At 35.9% G+C, this 22339-nt stretch overlaps 1 protein-coding gene across 3 annotated transcripts in view; it reads right to left on the reverse strand.

Annotated features, from left to right (window-relative positions):
• Positions 1 to 18447, reverse strand: part of LOC145987900 (uncharacterized) — a 103231-nt gene extending 84784 nt beyond the window's left edge. For 2 of the 3 annotated variants that reach the window (XM_083122694.1, XM_083122693.1), the window contains exons 1-4: positions 18301 to 18447; positions 16445 to 16573; positions 13420 to 13552; positions 8919 to 9153 (exon numbers count right to left, since the gene is read on the reverse strand). In XM_083122694.1, the coding sequence (XP_082978820.1) occupies positions 8919 to 9153; positions 13420 to 13552; positions 16445 to 16573; positions 18301 to 18435 (632 nt within the window). In that variant the 5' untranslated portion in view covers positions 18436 to 18447. Of the gene's footprint in view, positions 1 to 8918; positions 9154 to 13419; positions 13553 to 16444; positions 16574 to 17937; positions 18011 to 18300 lie in introns of those variants that run through there. The other variant, XM_083122695.1, reaches the window with a different exon arrangement.
• Between the last annotated feature and the right edge of the window lie 3892 nt (positions 18448 to 22339).

Consider the following 22339-nt stretch of genomic DNA (forward strand, 5'->3'; position numbering starts at 1 on the left):
ATTTTCAGAATTGAAGGAATTCCCAGTCAGGAGATGACTTAAAATCACTCATTGAAGTGAGTGACAAACTTTCTTCTGAAAAGAAATTTTTCTGGGGATAAAAATTTTAAAAAGTACAAAAACATAGGCAATAACCCCAAAACAGCAGGTTTTTAGTGTGCTATTATTTTTAATCATGTAAAGTTCAATTGCAGGTAAAAGCATGCTCTATTCAGCACACGGCGTAAGAAAATATTTAGGTGAATTTATATGTTCATGAAGACAAAACAAAATCATAGTGAAACGTTTTACTTCTGGAGGAAAGGGACAAATTTATTAATTGGTAACCTACTGGTAGCAGCCAATATAATGGTAAAATTGTTGAAAATTTTATTGATCCAATATATCTAAAATTGTTTATAACTTAGTGCAAGATTCTGGCATTTTAACTTATTTTTATGAATATGAACTCAGGGTTTCGTCAAGTGAATTTCTTAATATGCCATTATAGTCATATATATTAATTAAGCAGGTGATTTAACTACCCATTACATTCATGAAACATTCATAAATAACGAGACTGATACATGAACGAAACAAGTATATGGAAATAACTAAGAAAAAAAAGTAACATCCTTTGATATTGATGGAAATACATTGGAGAGGGTGCACCAGTTTAACTATCTTGGGACATATATCACAGGGGTGGAAACTAGTCAAAAGGGTTAAATTTGCCAACGCAACTGATGAAAAAGAACTTCTTTAAAAAATAACAAAAACTGACAAAATATTATTACAGATTAGTAGACACATGCATATTTCATTTTTGACGAAAACACGAAATGTGAAATAACACATTGTAATATTAATTTTTCATGGTTCTGAAAGGTGTGAGGTGCATTTTCCTACCCTGTTTTGTCACGAAATAATGCGAAATGAACTGCTAAATGCGAAATAGACAAACACGAAATTTAGTTTATTTACCAACGCGACACTTTCTGAAGTCAGAATTATCCTGACAGTTATGCAATTCACAGAAAATTCATTAATTCTGCTGTAAATATTTGAGAAGCAAAACTGAACCCCTTTATACAGGAATAGATTTAATATTCTGGTAAGGACATTAATGTGCTATTACAGTTTGGTCCAAAAAAATATCCCCACTTGCAATATTTGTTTATTTCTTCATATATTTCAACTTAAATCTGTTTCAATGTCATAGGAACGGCAATATTATTTATTTTAGAAATAAGTATCAATTAACTGGTGACTGTAAATAAGAATGCCTATTATTGACATCCTTTCACACAGATAATTGAAGTGAATTACATCATACAAGAATTGAATTGTATTTTATTACGTATATGTTTGATAGCAATGTTGTAGAAGGTTGTGCTTCTTTTTATTTCTGCTAAACAATTTTATTTCAACACCCCAGAGTAATTTTCTTCATGTGTACATGCATCTGGAGAAGTACTGACTCTACCAATTAACGCATGAGAGTGGAAGCGAGGGCATGGAGGGTAAAATGCGGCTGCAGCTACCATCCGTTTGCATCAGCGTGCACTGGTTTGCTCTGCCCACTCACTTTCTCCCCTTCACTACCACACGGTCTTGCTCTACGGATTCCCAAGACAAAGTATAGGTAGATCTCTATTAGTAAACTTCAAAATTATTTGTTAAATCAGGTTAGTTTTCATTCTCATGTGCTTTCAATAAAACCTTTGGGTGGGGATATTCTTTTGGACCTAACTGTAGAAGGAATATGTTTATTATGTGTAGTAAGTGCAGTTTCTAAATCAAATTTTGGATTATATTCACATTTTTAAAACTAAAATGTCATTTTATATACTGCTTTTTCACCGCTATAAGAGCAAAATTTTATTTTATTTACCACTTTTGAACCTGAAATCGACTCTGTTTTTGCACCGAAATTTTGCTTTTTTATTTACCAAAAATATGTGCCTCTACAGATTAGGGATAAAAATAATTAGCATTTTAAAGGAAAATTGGAACTTCATAAACAAATGTTTATATTCAGATTAAAATATGTTTCCATTGCTGTATTATGATAACACTGTTCCCTTTTAAAATAATAATTATGAGAACAAAATATAATTACTATAAGATGTTTACATTTATGTTAAAAAAAGACGTTATCATTACATTCATACATTTCTCCACAGCTTTCTGCAGTGTGTGAATCATTCTTATTCTCTTCTTCCACTGCTTTCTCCACTCCTTTGCTGTGCCATGTTGTCTTGCATACTGTTATATACCATCTGCAATAACAGACAGTAACTCCAGGAAAGAGTTGAAACCTTGGTACCAATTGTAGTACTTTCTTTATTGTACTTTTTTTTGTGTATAATTTTTGAACAAAATAATATTATTTCAGTGTTCGGAAAGTTACAAAGTGCTCTCCTGTGCTCTGTGCCGTGAAATGAAGGCATATGGGTGTGTGGAGTTAGGGCCCAACCCTTTCTTGATCATGGCCTACGGTGGGGGTGATGGTAATTCTGCGACAAGATATGCCCCTGGCCACCTTTGCCCCCCAGAGATTCCTCCAGGTACTTTATATGACGCTGGGTGAGCACCGGAGCCACTTCAACTGGTGGACAAAATCCCAGATACCCCTATCGAGGATCGAACCCAGGTCTCTCGCATGGTAGTCAGGAACCCTAATGACTTTTTTTTTAAGGAATACCCCTATGCGGTAGTATCCACCGTTTTTAACATTTTCTCAATTTTCACGTATGTCAATTTTCTCTGTTTTCTGTATTCTCATGGGGACAAACACAAACTTCCATGTCCAAACCGAACTACGTAGAATTTGTCACTTCTGTGTTGTACTAACCACACTGCTACGGAGGTCGACTGAGCTACTGCGACTCAAACATTTATATTTACATTAAATTTATATTTATTATCCTTTTTCGTAAGGAATATCCATTGGAGGGGGTTTCTAGAAACTGTATAACTTTATAGAAAGAGAGAGAGATCACGCACATAGAATATTTCTAACAAGGGAGGTCTGTTGCGCATAAAGGGCATGTCAGAGAGAAATACATTTGTTGTACAATTTCAAGTGTTTATGAACCAGAAAATGATAAAAATTATAATGTAGTAGCCTATAATCAATGAAGTGAGAATGGCATTTTAAACTTACCCCTTCAGTTCTATCTGAGACGATTACATAAACAAGCGAGAATGATGGCTAGGGTCTTCCTGATTCGTTCGTTTGTCACTTGAGTGTTGTAATTCACTGTTGTATCAATAACAATGGCGAGAGATCTGTTACATTTGTCATTTCAATAAAATAAGTTCTCACACACCTTAAATCAATAGCACTTATCAAAATATATTACTTTTTTTCAAAATTTCCAGAAATGCTGAATAATCGTAAGTAAGCAAATTCTAACCGGAAATATTTTTACTTCCATTTTTAAATTATCAGGAACTGAGATAAATGAAATCATATGGTAACAAATATATTGTTTTCCATTCATATGCGCACTTGCTAGCTCTCGTCTTCTTCAGTTTTGTTCATAGTACCAGTACCATACAATTCTTTCGTAATAACACTGAAATATTGCAGTACGTCCCTTTTCAGTTTAATTCGATATTATAGCAAAGAAAAAAAAAACTATTGGATGCTGCTTACAGAAGGGGGAAGTTATAAGGGCACAGAGGAACACCGCAGAGGAACAAACTACAGAAACAAGAGACAGTTCACAGCACAAAACTGACAATGGCAAACTGTCAGCAGTAGGAAGGAATTCTCCTCCTAGAAGCTTATCTTCCCGCTTCTGGGAAATCCACCTCCCTTCCGAGGTGTGCATATCGCTTTAGAATTCAGGTCTACAAAATGAAAGATGAAACATAGGATAAACCTTGAAATTCCTGGCACCTGGCTGGAGACTACCAACTGCACATCGACAAGAACAACTTTCCCTTTTTCTCTTCATCTATTGTTTGCAAGAATTAATGTATCAAAGGATGAGTTTTTATATCGCAGTAGAAACTGAATTAGGGCTCAATTTAAGTCCTAAATCGCCAACAATTTACGGCACTTACACAGCAATTTAAGTGTCGCAAAGTAACTGTAAAGTTACTGTTAAAATGTTACTTCTATCATAGAAAAGTAACTCAGTTACAGTTACTCACTTTTAAAAGTAACTAGTTACAGTTACATTTTCTCAAAAAAAGCAACTGTTACTTGTAAGCAGTTACTTCCAAAGACATATTATTTTTCTTCAGCAGTTTTTGTTATGTGCAGTAACATAAAAGAAAAAGAAAAACAAACCAGTCCTGAACTCAAAAAAGTACTGATACAGACTTTACTGACCAATATTTAAAGAACTGACAAATTATAGACAAAGATGAAAAAAACGAATTTTACTGACAATTTTCCACCACTATAATACCAGCTATTTTGGCCTTAGAAAACAGCTAAAATCTCAATACTTAAGTGAAAAGATCAAAGTTAAACTCTCCAAGACCAAAACAGGAGTATGGCTCAGACTGCTGACTGATTAGGATCTTCGAAAGGAAACATCTTAGAATAACACATGGCGTGCTATGCAAGAACAGCAACTGGAGACCAAAGTATAACCATGAACTGTACAAAATCTACAGACACAGAAGTAGTGACAGATAAAACACCAACGAGACAGACAGTCTCTGTTGAGGTAGAATTAAACATATGTCCACAGTGGACTGTAAGCAACACTAAAGAGGAGAAGAATATGACATTAAATCCTTAAAATATTAGTAAGTTTTGTAGTGGTACTTAATTAGTAATAGCAAAAATTACATATCGATCCATCTTTAATTTTTTGCTACCTATGACACACATTCCTTGTTTGAGTTTTAAGTTCACTATATATACACAGATATGTTAATTTGGACTAGATCTCACTATTACCACTGTGCCATCAGCGAAGCTACACGTAGGCATTTCTGATAAAACAGTGCCTAATGTTGTTGCATTTTTTTGCACTTAGTACAGTGATTCAGATTCCTCTTTAAACTTGAGATCTGGTACAAGCAACAGCAAATACGAGGGCAATTCGGAAAAAAAACTGCCACTTGGTTATCAATGACAGACACTCGTAGATACAGAACTTTTATTATACACACTAGAAAAGTACAATATTAAATTACTTTTCGACATAACCACCATTCAAATTGAGGCACTTGTCATAACGTTTTACAAGGTTTGAAATTCCTTCTGTAAAAAAAAATCCCGCCTGGGAACGAAGCCACCCTCTAACAGCATTGTGAAGCGCATTGTCATTGTCGAAGCAGTGCGATGTAAGCTAGTTTCATGTGCCTGACTAGGTGGTAGTCACTTGGTGCCAAATCTAGGCTATAGGGTGGATGATCAAAAACATCCCAACAGAACTGCTCCAAAAGTTCTTGAGTGCATCCAGCGGTGGTCTCATCGTCGGTCACAATTCTGTTAAGGAATTGTTCTCCTTCCTCGGCATAACGTGAGAGAAAGTCCACAGCAGAACCAATTAGGTGCTTTTTGTGCTCCTCAGAAAGCAGTTTTGGAAATCAACGAGCACAGAACTTGTGGTACCCCAACTTTTCTGTCACCACCTCATACAAAACAGTCAGAGTAATTTGAGGAAAGCGAACAGAAAGTTCAGATATTATGAACCGACGGACTTCACGGACTGTTTTGTCAATTTCCTGCACGAGTTCATTGCTGATTACAGATGGGCACCCACTTCTTGCCGCATCGTGCATGTCAGTTCGTCCATCTTTAAACATGCGACACCATTCACATACGACACCTTCCCTCATCACGTTTGGTCCGTAAACATTACACAGTTCGCGATGAATTGCAGCTGCCGAAAGTTTTTTTACACAGAGAAATCGTATTACTGCACGTACTTCATATTTGGCGGGATTTTCTATTGGAGCGTACATTTTAGTGGACGAATCAACTACAACACAACCTTCTCCTTCCACTGCTCACTGCCTACTGCGCACAGCGCCACAGGACTGACGTCGCTAACCCCGCCTATTTCTCGCTCATGAGCAAACTGAGGTTTTTTCCCGAATTGCCCTCGTATATCAGTAGGAACGACAACATATCTGCAGTGAAGGTTAGAAACCCTGCATGCTATAGGGCAGCTTTGATAAGGCATCTGAATTGCCTCGAGTTGAATCAGGAAATTGGCGATCTTTAGTACCCAAGGGTATTCTGAAAAACGAATGTCAGAAGAGATTTGTGCTGTGAATTTGTCTAGTACGAAATTGCTAGCTTTGATTATGATGCTTTTTATTTAGCATAGCTTTTCTGCCACGTTTGGTTAATCGTGAAGATGAGGATAAGTGATGGCAGGATGAAATTAATGAAAGGACACTCCCAGCTTATGTCCATGCTGGGATTCAAACCCAGGACACAAATTTCATCACCCATATATTACAGATTAAAAAATGTGTGTCCAGTATAGATTAGTCATTGTGAATTCATGTAAATCAGCAAACATTTTGCATTGTTTCTAGATTATTCATTAGGATAAAATTTGGACATAACGAATCTGGGTACTAGATATGCAATTTGCAGATCACAATTGCCAAACCCAACTGATCTCCACATGTAAGAGAGAGAAAGAAGAAAATTGGATAATGAAGGTGGGGCTAAGAAATGGTTATAAAGTAGAGGAAATGAGGAGAATAAAGTGGGTGGCACTTAAAGTTTTGAATAAAGAAGGTGGAAAGAATGAGGTAAGTATAATAAAGGAGATGGGGAAGTAGAATACAAATACGTCGGCATCCCATATGTAAAAGGGGTGTCCGAAAAATTTGATAAAATTCTAAAAGACTTCAGGTTAAAAGGGGAAATGAGAGCTCCCCGAAATATAGAGGAGTATTTCACAGAATACAAAAAGGATGGAAAGGGGCAAAAAGAGGCCAGAGATGAGAAGGGCGTGTATAGGATAACTTGGTCTTGTAGTAAAGCATATATTGGAGAAACCAGAAGAAGCATGGGAACTCGCTGGGACGAGCATGACAAGGATATAAAGGAACAATCACCGAAGACCGGGCTTTGCGAGCATGTTCAAGAATTGAAACATAAGGTTAGAAAAAGGGAAGTGGTAAACAGAGTTCATAAACAACCCGATAGGAACTTTCACGAGGCAGCAAATATTTGTGTTGATAGGGGGGAAAAGACTAAATAGGGATGACGGCAACTTGGATCAAAATGTTTAAACGATGGGGAAAAAACAGTGAAGAGTCTGTTAAATTCCTTGTCACACCGGAAGTGACTCGCGCTGCTTCGGAATCTGTGGAGTTCACATTGGAAGAGATGTAGCACTCGTAAGCTACAGTAGTCATTCATTCTGTATGGTAGTATGGGTACACCGTTCTTTTAGAATTATCTCTTAGCCTACATGGCACTTTTAACGTAGTAATTTTAAATTCTATATCCCAATAACCTTTTTTATGTAATCCTGGATTTATTTTTACTTATATGATGAAGTATTTTATTTACTGAAAAGAAATACCTGAAGAAGCAACGCGTAGCTTCACGAAACGTCGTCTGCAAGGAGTTTTATGACTATTATACTCACTCATGTAAGTTGTTTATACTTTTTACACTGTGAATGAGTGTAATTATAAAAGTGGCATAAAAACAAAGTAAAATAATAATAATAATTGCAAGATTACTACAATGTCGAAATTACATTTGAAGAAAATGTGAGAAACACAGAATGCTCCCGAAAGTTGCCAATTGACTTGTAGCATGACTTTTGGTACTGGAGTTGTGAGTCTCAGGAATGCTTCGGTGTTGACAGCAATGCCAACCCTTTTTCCGTTGGGCAAAACTTTCTCCTACTGTTTTATCTACGGCTGGGTGTACCAATTAGTAGGGCCTGCCCTACATGGGTGCAGAGCAAGGCCTATAACCAATATTTTTTCAGAGGTCTGAAAATATCAGAGATTTTTGTTCCTTAATCTGAAATACAGGTGTCCTAAATAATCAAAATAAAAACATTATTACAAATAGTTTATATATTTTGTAGTATTACATGTTGAAGGTTCAAACCAAGAGTTATAAGTTTCTATATTGGTGTTTCTTTTCATTCTTGACGCGCCACTAGTGTGACATTCATTATGTTCACATATTTTGGAAAATGAGATATGCAGTAGTAAATAATTACAAGAGAACCTTTGTACTCACGTTTTCCATGAAGCTGTTATTAGTTTGTTCTATTAAGTCTATTTCGGTACGAGGCTTTGCAGAAAACATGAGCATTAGGTTTCTCTTGTAATCATTATGTTTAATTACAAAACCCTGTGCGTTCGTTATCAAACTTTTATTACCAGTATACCTACGAAAGTGGCAATTTTTAATCATATCCAATAACATTATCTATCAATCTCTTATGTTTACTTTTCATTGAATGTTGATGTTGTAGTGAATTTACACTGTTTGATGTACAATAATATCACTTCATGACATATGATTTATTTATTATTAAAATATTTAACTATGATTATTATGTAGTATCTTATTCAGAATATGATTTCAATAATTGTGGGTGTTTTTTTAAGCTTGTCAAAACAATCCATGAAGTTGGTAACAATCAGATTGGTTGCTTAATTGGAAGCACCAGCATCTTATAAACTTGCAATAAACCGGGCACAAACAATTATTTTTATCTGTCTTGTATTTATTTATCTTAAGCAAAGGGCTTTGGGCATGTGCCCAAGTTGTCTCTGCCTAGTGCCAGCTCTGCCAATTGGCATAATGGGCTCTCGGTCTATGGGAGACTGATGTATTCATGTGCTTGTGTCAAGTACAAGCAAACTGTCCGCTGAAGAAGCACCAGAAGAATGTAATTAATTCCTGAATAGATGGTATTTGAAATAATAAGGCACAAGTAAGATCACTTTGAAAAGAACTGCATTATTACCGCTGAGGAATTTTTCTTCTCCTCCTGCGTGTCCTGCCATCGACATCATCTTCAATTTCTTCTGCTATTTCTTGGGTTGTTTCTGGAGATTCCGGTGGTTTCTCAGGCTCCTTTTCTTCACTTGGATCAACCGGCTTCTTAGGAGGACGACCACGTTTCCTGCGAGGCTTTTCGAGTCCCTCCATTCTCAAAGCAGTTTCGTGAACAGGAGAAAATAAGGCTCCTTCTGGAGTAACTAGGTAAAGATATGAATGGAATACATTCAGTATACATACAGCTTTATCTATATATATATAACACCAAACCTTGTTCTACACACACACACACACACACACACATTGTTGAGGACACCTAATTGCCCTATCCAGCGATGTATCAATTTTACATTTTTTCGAGAACCAAGTTGAAATAACCTAAAATGTGGGAAAAGTTTATAGCATTTCTCTCGATTGCGACCATGAACATTGAATGTATAACGTGGGAAAATGTAAAGCCAGGGAACGTAAAATCAGGGTTCCACTGTGCTCATTTCTTAATTACAGAAATCACTTTGTTACCACAACATGGCATGCAAGTATGGACAGAAATGAAAGAGACCCACTCAATCATTTTAATTTCAAATTCCTCCTATTCATGTCCTTCAATCATCATCTCTGTACACAAAACCTTCCCCATCGACTACACCTTCCTTCCAAGCAATGTCTCATAATTTTATGACAAATCAAGACACTAACCAATTGAAAGCCCTACAAGCATTCCCATTCTTTTCAAGATCTCATTCTCTGTCCACAATATATATGTAAAAGTATTAAAACAGTATTAATTTGCATCAGTGGCCAAATGCAGTGACTGGACGATTCACAATGACAACACAAAGTTTTGGGTGTGTAAGTCCTGGTACATCTTATAGTTATAAATTCATTTGATCATCATTCATCCTCCATGTTGAAATTAGCCTAAAGATACAGAAAAGCTACATATACTAATATACTGCTAATGTGAATTACTGTTCTATCACAATTCAAAATTTAGTACCACCTTAAGAAGGTATTAACCATGTTGAAGAATTAGATCAGTATTTCTCAACCACTGGGCTGCAGCCTGGTATGAGGCCCTGTCGTCACATACACTGTACCGTGAGAGGTTCTCCAGAAATTTGTTATTTTAGTTTTGAGCAGAAATTTTAATTAACAGAAACAAAAATACATACTTTGCAAGAAAAATATTTGATGTGTGAATGTGACAAGTATTTGGTTGATAAGTTGACGCACTTCAGCCACTTCACCTATTCAACTAACACAATCAGTGGAGTTCAATGCATAAATATCTTCTCAATACCACTATCATTAATTGCATGCTCCTACAGACAAACTGTGAAACCAGCTGTGTGATTCGAATAAAAACCTGTGCACATGTAATGACGATATGTTACATAAGTTCCCAATAATAAAATCATGAAACCAGGGAGTTCTTTTTGAATAACCCTGTATACCAGGTGAGCACTCTCTCTCTCTCTAGCCTTCTTAAACCCGAAGGTTCATGGCTGCAGTAACACAGGCCTTCCATCTGTCCGTATCTTGAGCAAGATCTACACATATACTCTTTTCCATCCCTACTGACTTCCTTTAGGTCATCTCAACCTTGTCCCTTCATCTTCGTCTTGGCCTTCCTACAAGTCTCTTACCATCAGGTTTCCCAACAAGAATCCTGTAAACTCCTTTCATCTTCCATTCGTGCCACATGGCCTGCCCTCCTAAGTATACCAACCAGGTGAGTCACCTAAAATTACCACCGGAAATATTTCGTGAACAACAATAAATATTGAAAAACTGCTTTCGCAGATATATAGGTATGAGAGGGGCTCATGAAATTAGTGGACACAATACGTTCAACTACAAACTTAGTTTTTTTAAATGGAAACTCCATTTCATTTTCAGCTCATTTGAAAGTACAAAAAAAAAAAATTATTAAGAATGGTGTTTGTTACATTGTAATAGTTTTAAAGTAATTGTAACATGAAGTCGAGTTGAAGGCGCATCCTCCACTGTGACTGTCGGCAGACCAGAGCCGAAATGCTGTAGCGCATACAGCCTGAACGCTTGGGCTGCATTTTTCCTACACTCGCCATAGATAAGTTTCATCCCTGCCTTTTCAGAGTTTGAAAATACTATTTTCTCCACAACAGTCCTGTCGTACGTACAGTATCACAAACGTCTTGTTAATAAGTGTACTTTGTTACGCCCTTGCTTTATTTGATAAAGTTGATAAATCAATTTGAAAAAGAAAAAATGTATCAGGCACAAAGTTTAAAACTTGAAAACTTAAAGTTTTGTCATGACCAAACGAGAGGAGTTGATTGTTCTGATGTACTAAAAATTATGACGTAAATGAATGAACGCCAATTAAAAATTAGAAAGATGTTAATGTACTAACATTTATGTATGTAATTGATGGCAGAATGTTTAAAATTTATACTTTTTAATTAACAAATATTAGTTAACTCAGAAAGATGTATCAGAACATTTTAGATAATTTGTCAAAGCTTACTTATGTACGAACTACAAATTTTATTGTAACCCGCAGTTGTTTGAAAGTAACAATTTTCCTAAGCACAACACATAGTATGCAGAAGAGTACCCATGTTTGTTACAATACACAAATATTGTCAAAAGGGGGATATGTATGTTACAACACACGAATCAACTTGTGAGAATGTTTGTTTCAAGCGTCAACTTCACGTTACAATTACTTGAGAACTATTTGATGTATTACAATGTAACAAACACAATTCTTAATGAATTTTTCCATACTTTCAAATGAGCTAAAAATAAAATGGAGTTTCATTAAAAAAACAAAACTAAGTTTGTGTTGAAAATCATATTTCCTTACGTAGTTGAACGTATTGTGTCCACTAATTTCATGAGCCCCTCTCATACCTATATATCATTTTAGGTGACATCCTGAATAAATGTGTTTTACATAAAAATATTTTTTTTCTGCGGCAATTTATACTGGATTGGTAAAATATACACTTAGTACCAGCCGAAGTTTCAATTTCGTCCAAAGTGTTTACAGGAACCTCAAACCTCATGAAATATACAATTTCAAAAAGGTTAGCGGCATGGAATCATTAAGACTAGGGCTGGAATCTAACCACCAATACTTTTCCAGAATCCAAGTGCCCTGGGAATTCCACAAGAATGCCACTAAACACTGTTGTGGATTGTAAATATTGCGAAAATCATGCAATCTACAATTTTTTTTCTTATTTTTCTAACAGCATTGTGGGGGAAGGGGTGGATTTTCTGATTTATAACTCTCATGGGAAATTATGAATATTTTAAAGCAAAATTGACAGATTTATGGTATATAGTTTCGATCGAAACCTAAAATATTAAAATTTACAATATTGGGATCGGTGGGAATTAGTAAGGGTTTGGCAGTGGTATTGACTCAGCCCTAAATAAAACACTAACTGAAAGTCGTATTACAGTGGAATCTTGATTTTAAGTTCCCAAAATTTACATTTTCCTGCATGATACACCTTTCCTTTCTGGTCTCAATGCAGTTAAATATCATAAATTTTTCCCACATTATAATTTCTACAACACCAGTCCCCTGAAAAACATATAACTCCACTGCATTCACATCCATTACTAAAACATAGATTTGTAAAATTGTAGGCAACCTGTCTTGGCTATTATAATTGCCATATTATGTGATTTTAGGAACAGTGGCATGCCCAAGAGGTTGGAGTTAGAGAGGAGGGGACTGTCTTGCTCCATGCATGTATTAAGGAGGCTAATGAAACATTCATGGGTTATGGTGACCCTCCATACCCCCTCGAGAAACTTCATATGAATGTTTCTTGTTGTTTTTAGCGCACTAAGCAAGTAATTGGTGATTTTATGAGGTATGATTTATGACGTCATGCACATGAGGAATGCCTAGATTGTTAGGTTAGGCCTGTTAGGTTTGGTTCTCTTATGATGTCACACTGTTCTACGATATTTCAAATTTACGATGTCTTCAATAGAGAACCTGCGTGTACATTTGCGAGTTGCCAAGAACAAGAAATGTGTGAAGTGTAGCAGATGCTATTTTTAACACTTTCTTTTCATGGTGATGGTAATTACGCATTGCCCTTCGATATCCGCAGTTGATTTCTTGCGTGTATGATGAAAATTTCTTCAAATAAGTGGCGAAAGTGGTCCGGGATGTGAATAATTGGATGTTACGTGGTCATATTTCGAGGATAAATATCTTTGTTATTTGTGGTTTCTGCATGTGAAAATCACTTTCAGGCACCTTAAAACATCAAAATGTGCAGATTGGAAAAAAAAAGTTGAAATTTTTGTTCTTTAAGAAACATTCACAATTTTAAAATTGGATTGGTCAAATAATGATTACAACATCAGCAAAAATTCCATATCTGTCTATCCCTACCTAGACCTGATTATATTGCCAGTTTAATGAGTATTATGAACCTGTGAATACTTACTCTGAATAAAGATCGTGTTTGTCCCATCTGTCGTCTGGATGAACTGTTCACCTGATGCTAGAATCTGATCTGTAGCATTCTCCTGGCCTTCTTTCATCAATCTCTGCTTTGCTTCTTTCCTCTCTCTTTCCAACTTCAAAGTAAAAGAATAATTTATTTTCAATTTTCAATTGCAGATCGTGATTAACATACATGTGTATAGTGCATCAAAACATTGAGAAAATATATATATACAAAACTAGAAATACCATATTCCTATTACTTTAACCATTAACACTGCAACAACAGCTACAAAGACTACATATATATCTTAAAACTGGACAACATCTATTAGACCCAGTATGGAATACTCAATATTGTTTTCTGAAGATTTGTATTGGAATTTGACACACTTGTTAGAAATGTTTTTGTTAACTTATTATCAATTTTTAATTTTTGGTATTCCATGTTGCTTTTCTGCCACTTTTGGCTAATTGATGATAAGTGATGATTAGATTAAAGTCCCATTCTCAGGTCAAGAGGAACCTGGAAACTTCGGAGGTGAGATCAAAAGTTGACAACGTGACATTCTCTGCCACCAAGCCAGCAAATTTTAACCAAATATATGATATTATTATTTTAAGATATTTTACAAAGAACTCAAAATTTAAAACATTTCAGTGGAAAGCACATGAGTTTGATTAGTGACAACATGCTTTGCATGATTTTCTGATGAAACGAAACCAACCAAATAGTGGTTACGACACATGGTCGATCATCACAGAATCACAGATCATTTATTTGTAGTTGTAAAAAAATCTAAACCCACGTCTAAAACACCCATCCATCTGTCATTACAAGGATACTAAATCACAAGTTGCACCCAGAAACTCTGGTCAATGTGAGTATGCAAATGTGATGTTTGCGATAATATTGTAGGTGATGGTGACCCTCCATAACCCCCCGAAAAATGTGAAAATGTTTAGTGGGTTAGGAAGATTATAATTCATATGAACGTTTGTTGTTGTTTTTAGCTCGTGGAGATGAGTTAGAAGTGAATAATTAGCGATTTTATGTGTGTGATTTATGATGTCACGCACAGTGTGACCGACATCAGAAACCGGGTCTTACTAATCGTACGAGAGGCAGACACCTCCGTGTTCCGACGGGGTTCTCTCTTATCGCACAACACTACAGCAACATCTCGTTCAGACGCCAGACGAGGATTGCCTATGTTGTTAGGTTTAATTCCATTAGCATAAATACACTGAAAATTTGTTTTTCAAACTTGTGTTCTGACATCAGACGAGGAATGCCTACGAGGTTAGGTTAGATTTCATTAGCATAAATACAATGAAAAATTATTATTTAGGCTCAGCAAGCTTAACCTAACAACATAGGCATTTAGCGTAAAATTAAAAAGCATTAGTGAGATAAGTGAGACTCGTTATCTACAGGACATGCGCTCATGGTGAGTAGACTGTGATTCGTCTGCCCCTTGACACATTTTGCCCCTGCAACAACGAATTGGAACTGTATGCTTTCAAGATACGTATATCATTTACCTTGAAGAATTATGTCATGATAATAGCAATTATGCATTATCATTGTACATGTTTCAATGATTTCTTGCTTGTATGATGAAAATTTCTTCAAATAAGTTGCGAAAGTGGTGCGAGTGTAGAGAATTTTGATGTGCTGTTGTCACATTTCGAGGGTATATATATCGCGCTTATTTGTGGTTTCCGCCTGTTAAAATTACTTTCAGATACCTTAAAACATCGACAGACATCTGCACGTTGAAAAAAAGAAAGTTGTAATTTTCGAGGGGGTACGGTCGGTCATCAGTCCCATATTGTACTCTGCAGCACAAGTCATAAGACGGCATCATGTTGTACTTCTTATTAATTGTACACATTTCCTTTTGCCATCATGCATGGCAGAGTGATCAGCATAACATGCTAGGAACCCAGGTTCGAATCTTGGTTAAAGCATGGATGTCTCACTGAATTTGTCCTATCATCTATTAAATACAATTTTCATTCCATCCTCATGGTTGGGATTATCCCAAGGTAGAAAAGCAGGATAAAAATCCTGTACATGCACATGTTAAAAAGGCATGGCTCAACTTCTGATTGCTTAATGCCAATGTTATCTTATCCATGCATCTATTTAAAACAAACTCAAAATAATGCATAAGTAGTTCATAATGAAAAATTTATTTCAAATGTATTCTTACTTCTAATACAGGTAACAGAAAATGACTTTTGTGGTACCCTTGACCCTCTGAATCCCATCAAGAAATGTAATATTTTGCATGGTTCATGATGATTATGAACATTTTCTGTTGTTTGTAGCTTGTGGAGATGTGTTATTGTGAAATAAAACATGCACATTACCTTATTGTGAAGCAGAACAGCCTGAAGGCTTCGTGGTGCAAGTGAATATAACACCTAACATGACATTCCACAACAGCAGCTATAACTTTACCTCATTAGATTAGAAGTGTTAGGTTTGAAGCTGATAGCCATTTCTGACGTGTTCTTTGCCATTTTAGTGTGCATACAAGGTCTTTACTAATAAAAAACTGCGAAAGTACTCCAAGATGGCAGGTTTTTACTTAAGTGGGCCATACTTTGGGATCAAATACCTCCATTATTTGTGTTTTCTGCATGCTGGAATCAACTTTATATTACGTAAAACATCGAGATCTGTCTATTGAAAAAAATCAGCATAATTCTCGAGGAGATACAAATGGGTTAAAGGCACCGATTTTTTATTCCTACACTGCAATCCACTAGTGCATTTTTCCTTGCACTATCAATTGAGAAATTCTGCTTCCTCTCCCAATTTATTTTCAGAATGCAATTGAATGCTACCTGTTTTGCTTGTTTTTGAATTCATATATTTGTTCTTTTTCTTTCTGTTGTATTGAATACCAAGCATCAGCTCGACATACTGAAAAAAAGTATGTTATTCTTCAAACTTGTAAACATTGAAACACCCATTTTCATAAATTCTTGAATTTTATGAAATGAAATATTACCTGCACTTTCCACAATTCCCGTATCTTCTTCTGTCCTTCAATAAGCAGTTCAAAAAACTGAACTGTGGCCTGCAGCTGAATGTTGCAACCAGGACATATGGTTCTTGGTAGTTTGCCATCATCTTGAATCTGGAATGTAAGAGTATAGAGTTAATTTGATAAAATTTCGATAGCTTCCCAACACCTCTCACTCATTTATTTTGTCATTTTTAACATTTGTACTTACCTATTCTGCATTGTGAAAGATTTTTCAAGGTGCTATTTTGCTTTTTTCACAAAAAAAGAGTAATTATTAAACCACTGACATTAGCTCCACAAACCATTGATGTTAGCCCCACGAACCATCACGGGGACGAGCTATGCCTACGAAGTTAGGTTCCATTAGCACTCCTTTCGGTAACAGTTCGTTATATCGGAGACACTTTTCTTCAAATGAACAGGAGAAATTACTTACGGAAATCAGTTTCCATAGCATAGTCGAAGTTCTTCGAGGTATTTTCTTTCATCTTTCAATCTATTTCAGCTGGAAATCAATTCCCATTGCTTCAATTTAAACGAAAACATAAACCACGCCATTTTTTAACTATGTTTGCCTAACCTAACCTTCTGTGAATGGTCCATGGGGCTATCCAGGAATGGTGTTTGGGGCTATTCGTGGATGGTTATACTATCCCAAATGGTTTTTGGGGCTATGCATGAATGGTTTGTGGGGCTCGCACACTGACGTGCGTTCCGGTAACAGTTCCGATTGTTTTATGATTTCTCCTAGCACAAAGACTAATTATCGTAGAATTTTAGAAATCATTGTCACACGAAATTTGAACCTTCCGTAAAGTAATTAGCACTGTTTGGACTCGAAAAAAGTTATTTATTTAAAAAAAAAAACAACTTGATAATTATTTTACGCACTTCTCATGGACAAGATATTCTCAGTCGACAAGCGACAGTAAATATCGTAGAAGAGCGTGGGAATGAATATAGAAGTAAATCGGAACCTTAGTAGAATGCATTTAGGGACTTTAGTTTAATGCTAAGGGAACCAAACCTAACCTCAAAAGCATATATTGAACAAAACCTTAAGTAATCGCTGAAACTCCGCAGTATGTGTTAAAAAATTGCATTCCTAGCATGATGAAATCGCAATAAAACAAAAGGAACTTGGGCCGAAGATTCTTAGTCTTTTTACCAAAATCGGAAAAAAATGCTGAAATATAAAAATTATATAATACTTCTATTTTGAAGGGGAAAAGGGATTCTTCAAGTGTGTAATATAAATTACAGAAGACAGGTGGTTTTATATGAAAGGTGAGCGCGTATATACGTAAATTCTGTACACTATTGAAATACACACCGGTAGTAAATAATTTGTACAATAAATCGATGGTTTACATTACACACAAAACTTTGCCTGGGTAAATGCCAAAACTACAAATACTGAATAAATGTATTTTTTGCAAACAAACTATGTAAAACATGCAAAAAGCATATCATACCAAAGACACATGTGTTTATGTTTACAACTTCAAGGTTCGTGCACTAACAGTTAGTTCACTCTGGTACTTGTGGACAAAACCTGTTCAAAGTCTAATAAGCAATTAGTTTGTTTGACACCCTTGATTGCTACAACTAATTTTATGTATTACTTCTATTTATATTATATCAATATAGAAGCAAATGAAGGAAATTTATGAATAGCTTTATTTATATCAAGCATATCAGAGTAAGTTACACCACTGATTAATGTAGTATAGTATCAGACGAAATTTGTGCAACCAAGATCAGTACACCCTCTACATTGATATAACAAAGGAAGTCAAGTTGTTATCTCATTTCACAAGTATTACAAGCAACCGTACCTTTATGGGAAGATAACGATTCACCAGAGAGCTCAAATTCGGCTCAATTTCTTCTGCTGTGTATAAATATACGCCTCTAGAGTTTTCTTCGGCACATAATCTGCAATAAGTTGAATCATATAGTGAAGTTCCCATAATGGCGACACAGACATGTTCATCGATTCTAAGAACCAGCCAATAAGGATACGGTTTAGGTCTGAATCTGCAATTTTATGAAAGGTCAGATCTTATTGGCTATCGAAATCAAACTATGAGAAGGATCCCAAAAGTGAATAAATTTGTATGCTACGCATTAATTAAGGTTGAAAACTTTCATCGCGAAATACGTAATAAAGGATTTATTATTAATAATAATAATGATGATGAAAATAAATCTGACTTTGGCTTCAAGGTATATAATTCCCAGACAATGGTGGACGGATTAATAGTGAATTTCTTTGAGAGTTTGCTTGCCTTCCCCCCTTTTTAGTTCTACTCCTTCTTTGATATATTAATTGAAAATAAAATTTGATTTTCATGTATAGCCGTAGATTGGTGGGATTGCCATCCCAATTTCACATGCTTTCGGTTGTCAGTAGTGTGCCAACCAAGCGGTATGAGGAGAGGGAGGAACAAGCCTGTAGACAGAATTTTATTTCGGTGGGGGTCTTATCCCTAATCATATGAGAGTAGTAGCCCTGAAGATGAATTTCTCAGTATATCACAACTTATTATTGCAATATGTTTAATTCTGCTTATGAAGTAAAATTAATGGCCACTATACAATATTCAAATTAGATATTTGAAGAATTTCGGGAGGGGGCTTCAGCCCCCGAGCGCTCCCCCTGGCTTCGTGCCTGGGAGGGGTGTAAAACCCTTCGCGACAAGATACAGAACTGACCACTAACATGGACGTCCGCAGGATTTTTTCCAGGGAGGGGCAAGGAAGATATTTTTTTCCAGGGGGGGCCAACATGGCATATTGTCCCCAATAATAGTGTTCATCCCTCAAAAAACATTGCTTAAATTTGAATTTATCATGTTTGTGTAATAATTAATACACATTATTGTGGCTGAAATTAAATTATATGTGTGAAATATGTAATTTTTGGTTGACTTTCGTTTTCCAGGGGGGGCCACGGCCTCCCTTGCCCCCTCTTCCGGACGCCCATGACCACTAAAATGAAGACAAGACGTAATACCTTTACGGTCAGATGCAAAATGATTGTGCAAAATATGCGCAAGGCATTTATTGTTATTTTGCTCGAAACAATTTCAAACGAATTTAAAACATTAAAATCTATAGGGCAAATAGGCAAAAATCCGCACTCTAATAATAACAATCAGCGGTGATTCCCTCATGTAGGATCAGTGGCGCAGGAACGTTTTTCATTTGGGGGGTACAAAATTCAGCCTCCCATATTATATATATATATATATATATATATATATATATATATATATATATATATATATATATACATAATATTGTTTTCTCCTTCCCTTATTTTATTATTTTAGTACCGGAATCTAATTATAGGGTGAAGAAAAGGGGCTAGCGAGAGGTTGTGTAACAAGGCTCAGACCTTTATAAGTTCGGAGTGACGCCTCCGTCCTCCAGGTACATACCTGCGCTCTGTCTTCCTCGATGTTGACTCACTCAAACCAAATCCAAAACTGATCCCGAAATTTCTTTCCGATCTTCTCAGATCGGTTCGGTTGCTTCGCTATCCAATTCCAATACCTGTCGCTTCAGATCCGTCTGTCAGGCTGGTACCTTTCCACGGACGAGGCAAGTAATGGAATTTGTAAGGTCTGCATTCCAAACTGACGAGAACATCCTGTCTCGGTAATGTTTCGTTTCAAGTACACCTTCTAATTTTTACCTACAAGTCAACAATATACGTGTGTATAGTATATATATATATATATATATATATTACTTCACAGGTACCTTTTCCTAGGTCCATTTTAGAATAGCACACACGAATTTCTTCTTATTTAATGCAAAATTTGCACAAATAATTTTTATTTCTTTGCTTTTATTTATATTTATGATTATCTTAAAAACAGATTTTAAGACCAGATAATAATTCCGAAACATATAAAGCTCTGAACCTTGTTCTGACCTCATTTTGAATTTAATGGAACGGAAAATCAGGAGTTCGAAATGTGAAAATTGCGAACAAAGATACATCTATTCATTTTAATGCAGGTTGCGATTTAAAGGGTGTGAGAAGGATTTCCATCCCCTCTATCTTGAGCCATCCCAACCAGGAATAATCATCTCCCACCTACTGGATATAGAAACCATGTTATTGAATATATTATACTTATAGAGTTGCACTTCATTTTAGTTCATTTTAATTTTAAAGTCCCATGCCTACATATAAAACAATATCTTTAAAAATTCATGGCAAAGCATTTATTTGTAATATAATTAATTATCTGTACCTAATGACGCTCTTCAAGCACCAAAACCGAAATCCTTCATCTCAGAGCAAGCAAGGAAAACCATACGCTCAAAAGTTTCTATCTTTTCAATCTTTGGTGGACAGTATGAAGAGCCAGCCAAGGTTTCTTTTCGTATGCAGTGGCATTAAATATAGATACATGCGTGTGTTTTAGGGTGACAAGTGAATTGCTTGTCCTCCGTGGCGGAGTGGTTAGCAAAGCGTGCTACGATGACAGAGTTCCCGGGTTTGAATCCCGGCCTGGGCATGGGTGTTATTTGTGAGTGTCCTTTCATCAGTTTCGTCATGTCATCACTCATCCTCATCTTCGCGATTAGCCAAAAGTGGCAGAAATGCGAAGTAAAATAAGACAAATCAATCAAACAAACATTCACTTCTCACTCAAAGACCTTGTGAATCCAATCCAAAATCAACTGAATGTGAAAGCGGGTTCAATGCAATAGTTTTAAACCTACTTTTCCTTTCAATAAATAGACCCCCAGCGCATTGTTTTCATGCAGAAAAATTTGCAAGAAGTTGGATCAAGTCTAAGCATCACAGTGCCCTTGACAAGCAAACTGGCAAACCATAAACCTGCAGTGATTCTCATTTCTCTCGTACATTCATCTGATTTTCTTACAGTTTGACGACTTTAGGGTTTAACTTAAAATGGCGTTGTGTTTTTGTTTCATTCGATATCAAATTAGATTTTAAGCAATTAGTGTCTTAATTCTAAGTATACCTAATTCATAGGTAAAAATAAGTTCTCCTCCCTCTGATACAGTTTAAAGTGGAATCCAAAGCACTGTGCATGTGGGACCACTCAATTACAAGGCGATATATCTCGTCCTGATTGTTTGATTGATTTGCTTTATTTTACTTCGATTTTTGTGCCACTTTTGGCTAATTTTGTAAAGATTGGGATGAGTGATGATATGATGAAATTGATAAATGGACACTCACAAACATCCATGCCCAGGCCGGGATTCGAACCCGGGAACATGGTGTCGTAGCGAGCTGTGCTAACCACTCCGCCACGGGGGCGGCATATCTCGTCCTGACCCACGAAATGTTTAGTAGGCAACATGTACATTATGTCACCACTCTCACAACGTACAATATGTAATTAAAGTAAAAACTTTTCTTAATAACGTTTGTCTGCTTTACATCTTGTTTCGACACTGCGAACCGTCAAAATACGGAATTTATCCTGAATAGATAAAATCGGGCAGCACAGGCTCTACTGGATTTACAAAACAGAAATATGCGGCTAATTTGAAAAATCAATGAGATATACACTTGATATGTATGAATAAGACAGTATTTTACATCTATTTTAAGCAATTTCTTCAAATGTGATAACCAAAGTTTCCAACGAGATCGTCTCGGACATCAAGTATTGTCTCGCTTTTATTTGCACAGATTTATTTCATTCTCGTCTTGAAATTTGAGAGGAGAGACTTTTCTTGTCTTAGAAACTTCTATATTTTCAACAAATCTCTTAATAGCTATATAGGTTTTAGTATAGTTTTCTGAGGTGTACATTATTGTTGTTGTTGTTGAGTTAGTGTTTATGCACATTCAGGCTAATCGGGACTCGGCCTACA

The sequence above is a fragment of the Lepisma saccharinum genome, chromosome 5 (genome assembly GCF_977018435.1).
Source record: "Lepisma saccharinum chromosome 5, izLepSacc3.1, whole genome shotgun sequence".
NCBI classification, from domain to species: Eukaryota; Metazoa; Arthropoda; class Insecta; order Zygentoma; family Lepismatidae; genus Lepisma; species Lepisma saccharinum.